The 13,847-nt window shown below is 36.6% G+C and overlaps 1 protein-coding gene across 1 annotated transcript in view; it reads right to left on the reverse strand.

Annotated features, from left to right (window-relative positions):
- GLI2 (GLI family zinc finger 2) overlaps positions 1–13,847 on the reverse strand; it is a 260,165-nt gene that overhangs the window by 61,869 nt on the left and 184,449 nt on the right. The window contains exon 3 of the mRNA XM_026707931.2: positions 13,073–13,178. Within this exon, the coding sequence (XP_026563716.1) occupies positions 13,073–13,178 (106 nt within the window). The remainder of the gene's footprint in view (positions 1–13,072; positions 13,179–13,847) is intronic.

Genomic DNA, 13,847 nt, shown 5'->3' on the forward strand with positions numbered 1-13,847 from the left:
TGCATTTGCTGATGTTACCTAGTTTGGGTCATCAAACAACCAAGCTCAGAGAGCACCAAGTACTCCTCATTTTGACCCTGAGCTACTAATATTCTCCTCTACTGGCATAGTTACAGACAAAAAACAACATCCCAAAATAAAGATTGGCCTGATAATGAGGCTCTTCTTAGGGGCTTCCTAAACTGCAATTGTTTCCATATTGTTTTATTTTTCAAGGTGTGAGGTAACAAGGAGATAAATTCAGACTTTGCAGTCAAGTTATGGGTGTGGAACTATAAGAAGAAGTAAGCACAATGACCATTAAGCAGAAGCAGATTTAAAAAGTTGGCCACAAAGTAAAAACAAAGTAGAAAACTGGTCCTTTTCATGTTATTTATGTATTAACCACAGGTTTGCATCCTTTGCTCTAGCAGTAATAATTTTGACCATGTGGTCACATTGTGGGATCTTATTAAATTTTTTTAGCCACTTCCTGTTCCTCATTTGGCTTACACAGATGAGCAAATCTAAAGAATTTCCAGAAAACATGCGAAGGGAAGTTCTTTAAAATGACATAACTGGTGTTATAGCACCATACCGCAAGAAATAGACTAAGAATCTAATCTTCTCCATGCTTACTCAAAAGATAAGGTCAGCTGTTTTCAGTGAAAAGTATCACCAAGTATATATGCTTAAGAATGCAGATTAAGTGTATCAGACACTATGCTTTGTTATTAATTCATTCCATTATTAACATTTAAAATAACAGTGTGGTGTAAAATCAGTGTCTCTAGCACATGGAAAATATAAGCACGCATCTCTGACTTAACATCAAGTTAAAGGTCTCCAGACATCCGTTCAAAAGAATTTTGAACAGCCAAAACACAATGCAGATGTGAAGATTAGTCTGATCAGCACCCAAATCTTTCTCTTGATTTTTTTCCCCCAAGAGTTATTTTGTTAAGTGAAATTCTGGCAAAGCATCCAGATCCAAACCTCTGCCAAATCAGGCTTGCTGTAACCACATACCACTTGGGTGGTCTTACACTAGACTGAAGTGTGTACAGTCTTTCAAACCACATGGTCTAGCAGTCTAATTGGGTTGACTCATCTCTTCCTAATTTCAAATGTTTTCCATCATGAAACCATAGAGAATCTTCTGGAGAAGACTATGTTCCTCAATGATGGTAAGCCTATGGAATCAATAACAATAAAAACAGTGACGTGGCCATTTCTGTTGTTTGTAAGATCTCTAAAATGTTCCTAACAACAAGCTAAAGCTTATTTCCCATTGCTATTGGCCAATGGATTTCTTTTAGTGTCAGACAATATATTACTTCCAGAATACAGCAAGGCTTTTAAAAAGAATTTCAACACAACTCTGCAGGGTGATTTTGTGAATTTCAATTCAATTTCAAATATTGTTCCATAGTAAGACATGAAAAGCCTATGAAGTTCACTTATGAGCATAATTTTCATATAAACCAGTGACCAATACCTGTAGATAGAAAATAGAGGCTGTATTTTTGAATGCCATGTTTGAAGAAAATATTAGGGATCAATGCCACACAATTTTGATAGGAATTTGAATTGTCATCACACAAATGAACATTTCTGACTTCAGGCTTTGGCTTCGAATAAGACACAGCTTTTTAAGAAAATGGATCTTTTTGTTGTTGTTTTTTGTACTATTATCACGAAAACCATTATAATTTTATCTAGGTCAGTCTACTTCCTTTCAGTACCCTTCCAATCCATATCAGAAGATCTGTAGCTATTTCTGGGCCAAGCTAAAATTCAAAGAATAGTGTGTACAAACATCTCAGTATTTAATGAGTTATTAACTTTCAGCACCTATGCACAAAAAACTCCCAATGCTTAGCTTTTTAGTGTTAGAGATGAGTCTTGAAGGAACTCCAGAAGAACCATCAATCAAAAGAAAGTAAATATTTTTTTTAAAAAAATTCCACATATAGAACAAATGCGTAACAATGTACAATACTGGGATTCTGTTGTGAAATTAAACTATTTTATGAGCTTTCTTCTATAAAAAGTGACTTAAAAGCAATGGGTGTCCCCTTTTTAACCTCTACTGAGACATAAGAAATGGTAATCGTTTTCTTTCCTTCCTTAAACTTGGGAAACTCCAATGCAAAATATTTAAAGAAAACATAAGAGCACCCAGCTACGTGATAATTTATTTTGAATTTGTTATAGCAAGAGATCCATTAATTAAAGTTTGGCAAATTATTACCCTAGAAAATATTCAGTAGCAAAAGTATAATTTTACTATATTTTAGCTCTTGTAAGAGTTGATTTTGAATAAAAGTAACAATTCTAATTCTCACTCCAAGAGCTGAAAGTATGATCCAGTGACCATATTAAGACATTGCTGTGCTCCTAGTCATTAGTGGGTGAAAGTAATTAAAAATAAAGTTGAGACTGTCATAATTTCTTCACTAGAATGGCTATTAGGCATGGTAGCTGCAGAGTTCTGATAGCTTTTGTCTTAGGACTTGGTAGAAAACTAGGTTGGGGAAGCCTAGTAAGTAAGACAGTTTCCAATTAGAACTACAATATAGAATCACTAGGAAATGCTAGCATAACCACGTATTTGTAGACATGAAAGAACAGATATTGGGATAATATAATTTTTCCAGAACAGGCAGAATATGATTCAGAAAATGATTCAGTAACGCCTATTTAGAAAGCTGGTGTAAATTTTTCCAGTGCTATAATTTAAAATACATATTTATTTTGGCATGTTAACATACAGGAAGAGGTAATGCAAAATTATAATATTCTTGTTGATATTGTTGATATTCTAATATTCTTGACAATACATTTTAACTGGAAAGAGTAATGCAAGAGTTTCATCTTTCTGGTAAAAACAGCACAAACTATTCTGAAGAAACACCAGGAAGATCAATCTCTAATGAGGGCTGTTTCTTAATATTGATTTTATTTTTTTATTTTTATTTTATTCAAAAAAGTTAAAATAGAAAACACCAAAAATGTTTTAAGTGGCAAACAAAGAAAAAATACAAAATAAACAAGTCATTAAAAGTGCATTAAAAATTAACACACATACCATATTATCCCCCCAGTTGAATACTGATTAATATATTACAATATTAGTTTCCCACCTTTTGCAGAACAGCCCCCCAAATTTTAAACTACTAAACTACTAATTCTATCTGCAAATTATTAACCCTAACTATCCCAAATCACCCCAAGAATTAACACTGATTCACCCTGGATCAATTTTCCATGTTTCTCTCTTAACAGCACCTCTTATCAACTTGTCAGATTAAATATAATAAGCCCAATCTTCGAAGCCAGTCTATTTTCCAAAAAATGTCCAGATGAAAGTGCTTCCCAGTTTAAGTGTGATAAATCTATTCCCCAATGTCTTTTAATCCACTTAAAAAAGACCAATTTGTCACTTATCCACTCAGACAGCTTTTTGCTGTTGTATAAGAAAGCAGGCTTGAACTTCAGGGAGGCTTATGAAATCAACAGAGTTAATTCTGAGTCCATACTTCTTACCAGCAAATCTACTGCTTTCTTTTTTAAATATTAAATGTATTTATTCAACATTTCAACATTAAAAAAAACAATTTCCACCTTTTACAATGATTCCATAATGGTGTTCATAATAGTTGGTAAAACCTAAAACTATATCAATTATTTCTTAATTCTTATTCACCTGTATTCTTATTTCTCATTCTAACTTGTAAATACATACACACACACACACACACACATCATTAATTAACACTTTCACAATTTTGTTGTCGATTGACGCCTTTGCACCTTCTTTCCAACTACTCATTCCAAACAATCTACTGCTTTCTAATCACATCCTTTTGTGGGTTTAATTTATCTCCTGTTACTTGTTTCTGAATATTTTCCACAGCCTTTATGAATTCATCAAACCTTTTAAAATAGCTTTCAGCTAAGAATTGCATGATACAAAACAGTCTTTTTTCGAATGTCAGCCCCATTCCCTGTCTGCAATCTGATATGTTGTTGCTCTATGTAGTAAAGAAGATAATGCTTCAAGGCAGAATTTAAAAAAAATCAGATAAAGAAACAGGGGTGATATTTTCTGGATATTTTGATCCGAAATTTTTAAAAAAGATTGAGAAAAATAAGCTCCAAACTTTTTGGAAAGTATAAAATCCATGTAGTGAATGCCCAATAAAAATCTAAATCAAGTAAAAGCACTTTCACTATCCAGAAAGATGCGTAGTTTTCAATATGGAAAAGCAGAAGTTAATAAAAATCAGCCAAGTAAATCAAACGAAAAAAAGTAAAGAACAGAAAAATCTGTAGCAATGGGTTGAAATAAATCAGCATTCAACCAGCCAGTTAACTTTTAAAGATAAAAATAATAATAAAGCAAAACAAAAACATCAAAAAGTGGGGTTAAAACCCAGGCTAGCTTACAAGAATGGTCTGCTGAGAGGAAAAGATGGATAAAAGATTAGTGACTTTCTGGCTGCTCCCAAAGGGAACTGCAATATTCAAGATGCCCCATTCTGGGCAGATCCACAGCCATCCAAAAGTTGTCTCTGGTCATTCCTAAGTGCCCCCATTCAAATCCAGGGAGCAACACTGCCAAAGAACCAGTGTTGGCAGCAAAATCAGCAGATTGTTAGCAGAAGAGAGAAATCTTCCTACTGAGCAGCAGCCATCTTGGGGAGGAGTCCCTGATTTTATTTTTGTTGATCAAATCATCAACCAGATATCCGCTTGTGAATGTGAATGTTTTAATAGCCATATATATCTGATTGGTGACTTTCTGGACAGATTGTACCATCTTCCCAACAACTCTGGAAACCAGCTGGAACTAGAGTATGTCCAGAAAGTCACACTATACAGAAGATATGTATTTTAAACTGACAAGATAAAGAGAATTTGTATAGGTATACATCACTCATATAAGAACAAAAACAACCTCTGAAGCAGTTATCATCTATTAATGATTCCTATGCATATTTTCTCAGAAGCCAGGACCACTATCGAATGTCTTCCTTGTTACATCCTTTCCTAATGCTGTATGGAATTTCCCAAAATTTTCAGTCAGCAACACTTAAAACTTTCTTTGGCCACCCCAAGCTGGAAATTGACAGTTGTCATTTAATAAATCTAAGGAGTGACTTTGGGGAAAGCTGTCCAATGAAATATGCTAAAGGCTGCAGTTTCATTTCCTTTCTGACCAAACAGTAATATGCTATTTGGGACAATGAATTTCAGCATATGAGGACTAGAATTGGCCATATATGAATTTAACACATACTGTGATTTTTGAAGCTTCTACAGAATGGGCCAACCAAGTTTCTATTATTTTCAGGTAGCCTAACCCAACAGTTCCTCATAGCTGTGACTGGTCAGTAAGGAGTAGATTCTGCTGTTGAACAGTCCCTAATAATTACTTGGAGACGATTACTAATATTAACGACTAGCGGATTAAAATCCGCAGGGACTCTTTTACCTTTATCTTACAGAAACCTGGATAGGGAATGATAGAATCTAATCCGTAATCAATTTATAGATTAATATAATATTCCCCAGCACTCTTGAGGCAGACAACTGGTGTTAGAAGTACTGTTTCAGTTCAATGGCTTTTCTGTTTGGTTTTTCATTCCTTTTACCCGAATTATGAAAATTATAGCATCAAACAAGCATAACAGACAGGAGAGAGAGGTCACTAGAAATTACATTAGAAAAATGTAACCTCCCTCCCCCAACTTCTCTGCTTGTCAAAAGCAAAATAACATGGGCTTCAGTCTGTTTCTGTTTTCTTTTCTTTGTTAAGCCCTTCAGATTTTTGCTTTTGCTTTTTTTTTTCTTGATGGAGGAAGGAAAAAAAACAGTGGCAACTCTTGAGGATCTTTTCCTGTATTAAGGACTTCACCAGTCATGTAGCCCCTGCAGCGTTATAGTGCTGTCTGAATAACAACAACAGTGCTGAAACTGCATCCTAAAACGTGCCAGGACATCAACCTAAAACAATACTACCTTTCTTCTTACATTTCAGGGTGTCTGACAACTTTCAACCACAGGAAAGCAGCTGCTTTGAAGAATCGTTTGCTAAGTCAAAATCTAGCAGAGAGCTTATAATGCGCCTTTGGGCTCTTTTCTTTTCTACTGTTTTTTTCTTGGTGCAAAAAAAGCTGAATTAGTTTTTTTGTCAAAATCTCTTGTGCGTGCATGTGTGTGTTTGTGTGTACATGAGCAGGAATGGGTGGGTGAGAAAGAAGGTCACATTAGTAGGAACATAACATAGCCATGATTAATCCCCCCCCCGGCGTAAACTTGGAAACTATTATTGGCATTTTGTTGGGTTAAATTCTATATAGTTCCTAAAAAAACAAAAACTCTGATCCCATTGATTCCAAGCTGCAGGATTAAAGAAGAAATATTTCAAAATTTGGATAACATTTTCATTTTTAGCTACTGCTTCCATTTTTTTCATATCATGTCTTCTATAAGCAGGGGTCTCCAACCGTAGCAACTTTAAGACTTGTAGACTTCAACTCCCAGAATTCCTCCTCCAGTCATGTTAGCTGAGGAACTCTGGGAGTTGAAGTCCACAAGTCTTAAAGTTGGCAAAGTTGGAGACCCCTGCTCTATAGATATACAAATGAAACAATAAGTTAGTAGTTATTCAGGCGGCGGGGGGAATGATGGGATTTATACGCTTGGAGGTCTTTGAATATGCATAACCTTCACCAAGCCCTTTTTCTTCCTACTTTTGCATCTTATTTACTGTAAACTTGGTGGGTTCTCTAAATATGTGAATGGTTGTTGTTGTTTTGGCTATACAAGCACTGGCACTCTGAAATGTATCCGTAATGTTTTCTTTTTGTGTGTGTTATGTGCTTATAAACACATGTGAAAATTAAGACTGTGATGTACTCCGGAATTGATTCACAAAATGTGCTTTAGAACAGGGGTGTTGTGTGAATGTCACACCTGTCTGACATGCCTTCCAAGCAGCTGTCTCTTTTCCTAGGGAAATGCTATATATAGTATTGCTTATTTTAACCAACCTACCATTATATGTTTGTTTGTTTATTATTATTTTGAAATAGACCCACATATTATTATACATATTATTAAGTAATCCTAAGAAAGGAGAAATCATAGGAGATGCTAAATCATTTCAATAGAATTAGTGATTAAGAACATTGATATAAATGTTAATAAAAACAGTACAACACGATATATCTTGTTAACCTTCACCACTCAATCATTCTACCAACCTCTTTGCTTTCTGATTTGCAGTTCCATATTGCTTTTGTCTGCGAATGCTTACATACTTTACTTTCCATTACATTTCTGAGGCTAACTATGGAACAGCTCCTGTAATTGTATTTAAGCTCGGTTAGAACAATTAATCAGTGGAACGACTTGTCTCCGGAAGCTGTGGGTGCTCCAACATTGGAGGTTCTTAAGAAGAGATTGGACAACCTTTTGTCTGAAATGGTATAGGGTCTCTTTGCTTGAATAGGGAGTTGGGCTAGAAAAGCTCAAAGGTCTCTTCCAACTTGCTATTCTATTGTTATTCTGTTTTTAATATAGACCTTCACTTGCCATGCTCACTGTGGAAAATCAATTCACCCTTTTGAAGGTTCAAAGAGGATTGCATCTAGCACCAGATTGTGAGCAGGACAATATGGCACATGAGTACATTTGAATCAATTTAAAATATTTGTACTGCTTCCCATTAAAAAAAAAAATCTCAAATCAGATTGCAGTACTATTCAGTACTGTAAGTACAATACTATTCAGCTAATCCACCATTAGCTTTGGGATCAAGGTGATAAGGAAGGGAAGCTCCTCCTCACTTTAGGTCACCCCTGGTTCCATTACTCAATCTGGGGCATGAGTTCTAGAGAGAAGGCTCAATTTCTCTTCCCTTTTTATTCTCTATTCCTGGGTCCCTGCTAATGAACACTCTGCAACGTGGTGGTGAGAAACAATGAATTAGGATTGTGGAGGCTCTCCAGACTTCGAAAAATGTGTTCCTGAGATGGACATGTAGGATGCTCGAGCTTTGTTTGGATAATGGAACATTCTTTAAATATAACAAAGAAAAAAAATTTATCCTCTCTCACCCAATGAAAGAAATTGCAATTGCAAATCTATTTACCTGCTACCCATTTATTAACTGGATGTGCCCTTTGAGTGCTGCTCTAATTCAGGGTCATTTTCTCAATGCATGAAATCAACTTTCCTTGTGTACCTCCAACTTGCATTGGAACTCCAGCTGAACCCGTTCTCTCAACAGCTGGGATGAAATAACTCCCACTCATTAGGCTATATGCAAACAGTGATAAAAGGGAATATAGAGTCCTGTTCTGTTGAGGAGCTAAAAAACAAACCTTTGACACAAAGCAGCAGGCAGATAATAAGACTCTGTGGTTGACAACAAATGAGACTACACTTAATTTGCGGTGCAGTGTTCGTGTAATTAGGTACATTTGGAACAGGCAAGAAAGTCGACAGCTAGAATATGGCCATGATGAATTGGGAGAGCCTCTTTCAGGCTCTGATCATATTAATCATAAAGCCCAAGCTTCGTGACTTCATTTTACTTTAGAATATAAGACTTTCTTGGTTTCCCATAGGAAAAGTATGAAGCAGTTTGGGAACAAAATTCCCTTTTTTATATATATATAGGTTTTAATTATTATGGTTATAATGACATGATAAAAATACTGAAATGATTCACTCAGAAGTGCTTCCTAATATACAGCATCGTCAAACACTAGCCTATTGCATGATTATTCCTAATCCAATGTTTATGAACATTGCGCATACAACCGGAGGCTAAATTTCCTCTGAATTTGAGAATTTAGCCAAATACATTTGATGAAATGTCAGTTTTGTACTTAAAACTCATGTTTTCTATTAATCTTTTGCTTATGAGGGCTCATCTTGTGACCTTCGTATACTTCGAAGGTTTCACAGGTTTAACACAGGATTGCCAACAAGTATAGTGGTAATTGTGTCTATACGCCTATCATTTCTGAAATAACCTTCACAATTCTGAACCAGGACTTAATTTTCCATTAACCAATGATAGTATCTTCTGTAGAGCTTTTTGTAGTCAGGATGTATCTACTGAAATGATATATATTCAGTGCGGCAACAGTGTTACAAGTTAAATTTATGAAATAAACCAAGATTAGAAATGTACGCTACTCTTCTCATATCTTGATGATCCTACTGAAAATGCAAGTTTTTAAAAAACAAAAGAGGCCCCAGCCATCTAATTCACTTAATGAAACAAATCCAGCTGCCCAAGGCTCACTTAATTTTTTTAGGAGAAGAAGGCCAATCAGATTTATTTTGCTGGTGTTCATCTTACTGTGGATTCATCTGGAGCAGAAGAGCACGATGGAATTCTTTCACATTCATATTTCTATTCCTGACCTGTTGTTCTATCAGTTTGCATCTACAGGGTGCGTTCGGCTCATTCTTGGCCAGGTTGTTCTATTAGCACACATACAAGCCTGTTCTTAAGTTGTTTTCAGTCTGGAATCAATGAAAGCCATGCTCTCTGACTTCCACACTACATTTTCTGCCAAGGAGACAGAAAAGGCCTCTCATTTCTAACAGCTTCTTGCTATGGGCCTTCCAGTACCAAAGTAAACTGAAAATGTTGATGTCACTTTTTTAAACAGTTAAAAACAATATTTTATTGTATTTGGCTGCAACTTCATGTCTAAATAATAAATCTGGTTAAACATGCACATTTCAATTGGGGAGAGGAATTCTGCTAGGTCAGCTGGCCTATGTTGATGCTTTCATCTTTTTAATCAAACCAGTTATTAGCAATGAGTGCAACTACTCTTGTGGGGCATTGAGTCTTTAGAGGCTGGAAATTAGTAGCATTACATATCACTAACTTAAATAGATCTCTAAAGAGAGTTTCTGCTTAATAAGATAATATGTAATAGACCACTGGCTGATTTATGGCGTATTTAAGGACAATTGGCCTCAGTGATTCATGGATTAACTAGATTCCCATCTAATAAAATTAATCAATGAATCCTCTGAATTTCTGGGATAAATGAGTAGTAAAGAAGGAACAACAACAACAACAACGCTATTAGAGATCCCTAGCATTTATTTCAGTTTAAGATCAATACCGACAATGTTAGTTTATTTATTTAAAACATTTATATAGCTGCCCATCTTATAACTAATTCCAGGCAGCTCTCAATCAAAAGTTAAAGCAGCATACAAAAAAACCACACTGAAACTATAAAAATAAGCACATTAAAACATTAAAAATGACAGAAAGTTGCACATATTTATGATGCTTCTTACTAATTTCTGATTTGTAATTCTTTGCTTAATGATATATTTTTCTCTAGAGGTTTGAAAACAACAGATTTGTTTTTATTCACTTGCATGGGATTTGCAGAATTCATCTGGATACTCTGGATGGCTCCATCCTGCTCACTCTTCACATTCAGAACAATTTTCAGAGAATAAGGCAAATCTATTCTCAGGGAAATCCGAATGAACTCTATGGAGGTTTTTTGATGGAGAAGGGGATACCCAATATTGCTGAATGTTTGCTTCTATACAAATAAATCATCTAGCAGTTTCTAATCTAGAAGTTACAGTACATCTCAATAAGCCTCAAGATTAGAAATTGCTGGATGCTTTATTTGTAAAGAAATAAACATTCTCCAATCCTGGGTACCCTCGTTTCCTTCACAAAACTAAAAGTTTATAGCATTCTTTCTCACATGCAATAGTACTGCTTAGGTTTATTAATGATCTCCCTCAGAACGATGGGACTTTCACTGCAGCAATCAACAAGCTTGCTAGGCTGTGATAAACCCACTGAGGGATACTCTGAACAGCCAGAGAGGCACATTCTGTCCCAGGCTCTGTGCCTGGTATTTCTGTGCAACAATGAAGCAGTTAGTACCCTTTTCAAAGACCTCCGCAGCTCTTCACTGCATGAAATTGCCCAGCTGTCGGGCCTTCAGACTGCCTTCATCCTCACAGCAGTTCCTCTTCTCAAAAATAAAAAAGGGGGAATATCCGGAAACAACATTCCAGAAGAGAAAGGGGGAGGAAAACCCCCTCAGCTGCGCAGCTCTTCATTATGCCGCGATGAAAAGAGGGTTCTCTCCCCCCCCACAACTCCGATCGCTACAAGATTTGGAAGCAGCTAAGGAGCCCCTTGATGCCTCTCTCTCGAGACTTTTCTCTCTCTCTCCAAAGTCTTGTGTTGCTTTACAGCAAATCCTTCTCTATCACTTGCTGGTGAGAAAGACTCAGAAATACAAATTCATTGGAAAAGTTGGTGTGCCTCTGAGATACCGAAGAAGGTTTTGCAATATTGATGAACGGTGGGTTCTAATCCAGGGGTGACTGGAGTAAAAAGAGCAAACAAGTTCATCTACTATATGGCAAGTGTATCATGCCATACAGAAAAAGAAGCTACAATATGATACTACTGTTGGTACATGCTCAGATAATTGAAAACCTCAATTGTTGGTCGCTGTTGTTAAGTTTGGTAGAATGTATGGTTTCAAAAGCAATCCTGAAAGCAAAATTGGCTAAAATCTCAAAGACAGAAAGATAAATATTTCCGGTGCCTGAGCCTTTATTGCCTGTGCAGTTCCACATCACTCTATTTGCCTTGGCAATACAGAATGAAGTATGTAAATAATGTTGAAATGATCAATACTTCTATATCCAGAGTATCAACCATTCAGGGGAAAACTAAACATGCACAGGTACTTTTGGTGCACAATTCTTACAAGCCACAGAATTCATTTTTTTCCAAAAGTATAATGTGGGAATGTGTAATTGCAGCAGGTTAATGTATTAGCAGAGAGAATACACTGTTTCTAGTCAAAATAGCACCAAATAATCCATGTTTTGGATTATTATCCCACAATTTCCATGGAATAATCTCTTGCTTCCAGATTTAAGTTTTGCTGTTGAATGCTGTGAATGGCACTGATGCACTCAATGAATTCTTAAATCCACTATAGCACATGGGTTTATTTGCAATGATTTGAGTATTTGTATAATATATTCAATTTATATTAATTACTACCGTGTTTCTCATATAATAAGGCCGGGTCTTTTTTTTTTTTTGAGCCCCGAAAAAATGGCTAGGCCATCTTTTGGGGGGTGACTTAATTCCCCCCACTTGCATCTTCGGGCGGGCAGGCGGGCAGTGACGGCTTGGATGTTGACCTCGGCGTTGGTGGGGCACTTTGTATCGGGGTCAACGCAGGCAGCACCATATCCGGGTGTGCAACAAAAGTACTTCCTAACGGCAAGCCCCTCCACCATTCCCCCCATTTCGCATGTTTTAATATAGGCCTTAATTTGGGGGGGAGGGGCTTAATTTCATTTCATGCCTATAAAACATGCTGGGACTTCCTATTGGGGGAGGCCGTATTGTTGGAGAAACACGGTAGAAAGAACAAGCAGATGAAAAAAACAACTGACATTCCTGTGACAATAGGCTAGCCCCAGCCAGTGAGTCAACTCAATATTATTTATATTCACATCTCCAACAGAAAGGACTAGAAACTTGCCTTTTGAAAAGAAGACTGCATATCCATGGAATGCTGGATTATGAATCAATGCACTCAGACACAATGACGTGGTCTCCCTTCTAACAATCACACAGATGACCAGCCATGGAATTATTTACAATGGAATGACAGCTTATATATAAAATGCATATCACTTTGATTTATACAATGTAATGTTTCCAAATCTCAGGGACATTCAGGTTAGGAAATATAGAGAGAGAGGAAACAGTAATAGGTTTTGGAGAAGCAATACAATGAGTTGGTCACTGAATAAAAATGCCTTAGTTGCAACACTAGCACAAACCTTCCCCTTATTTGCCCATCCGAGATGTTATCTTACAATATAGCTCCCATATGCTCCAGAAGTTCAGCCAAAGGCTTTGGAGAAACCCTTTTAGCCTTTCTAAAGGGAAAGGCAGCCTTAACAGATGTATTTCTTCTCTACATCATAAAATGCAAGAAAGGCTATGCTATAAAAGTGAACTTGCAAGACTTACCCATGAATCGCATGAAGGGAGTGAGGTTCATAATGGTATCTTCCTTCTTGGTGACGCATGTCAATTGGCAAAGGAGAATGGAAGGCTGGAAAAATGTGCTGTGGAACTGTAGATGGGGGAAAAAAGAAAAAAAAAGAACTTAAAAAAAAAGAGAGCACGCTTCTTCACCGTATCTTATTTTATTTTTTTAAACCCATAGTTTCAAAGGCGGTAAAGCTCCATGCATTTTAGAGCAACTGCGAGGCAGACAAGGGGTCTTAGTGATAGCAGCCCTAGAGTACACCAGAGAAGTAGAATGAATAAATAATCAAAGTCACGGGGAGAAATCCTACATCTTCGACATAAAAGATCTCCTACAGGGTTTTTGACAAAGACAAGCAACTAAGGGCTCTTTGAACTCAGGGAGATGATAGGAAGCACCAAGGAATGCTAGGCTCCTAACACAAATCAGAGTTGACAGAGCTTGGCAGAAGCCACATCATTTCCACTGCCAGGAATGGCTGCTGAAGCACCTTTCCCTAAAAGGTGACTCAGTGAGCGCACGCACCATGCACACACATACAAATACACACATAAACATATGGGGAAATATTTACCTAGCTGCGGAAAAACAAGCAGTGAAATGTGAAGCCTGTGTATCAAAGCACTGGCTAGAGATGACCTGCTGCTCCAGTTCTGAAAAAGCAGCCTGAATTGGCCTTATTGTTTTCATTCATAAATTTGCATCCAAAGAAAGTGGCCTGAAAACACTCTGATTTATAAGAACTATTGCAAT

The sequence above is a fragment of the Pseudonaja textilis genome, chromosome 1, assembly GCF_049901715.1.
Source record: "Pseudonaja textilis isolate UNSWEBS1 chromosome 1, rPseTex1.2, whole genome shotgun sequence".
Lineage (NCBI taxonomy): Eukaryota > Metazoa > Chordata > Lepidosauria > Squamata > Elapidae > Pseudonaja > Pseudonaja textilis.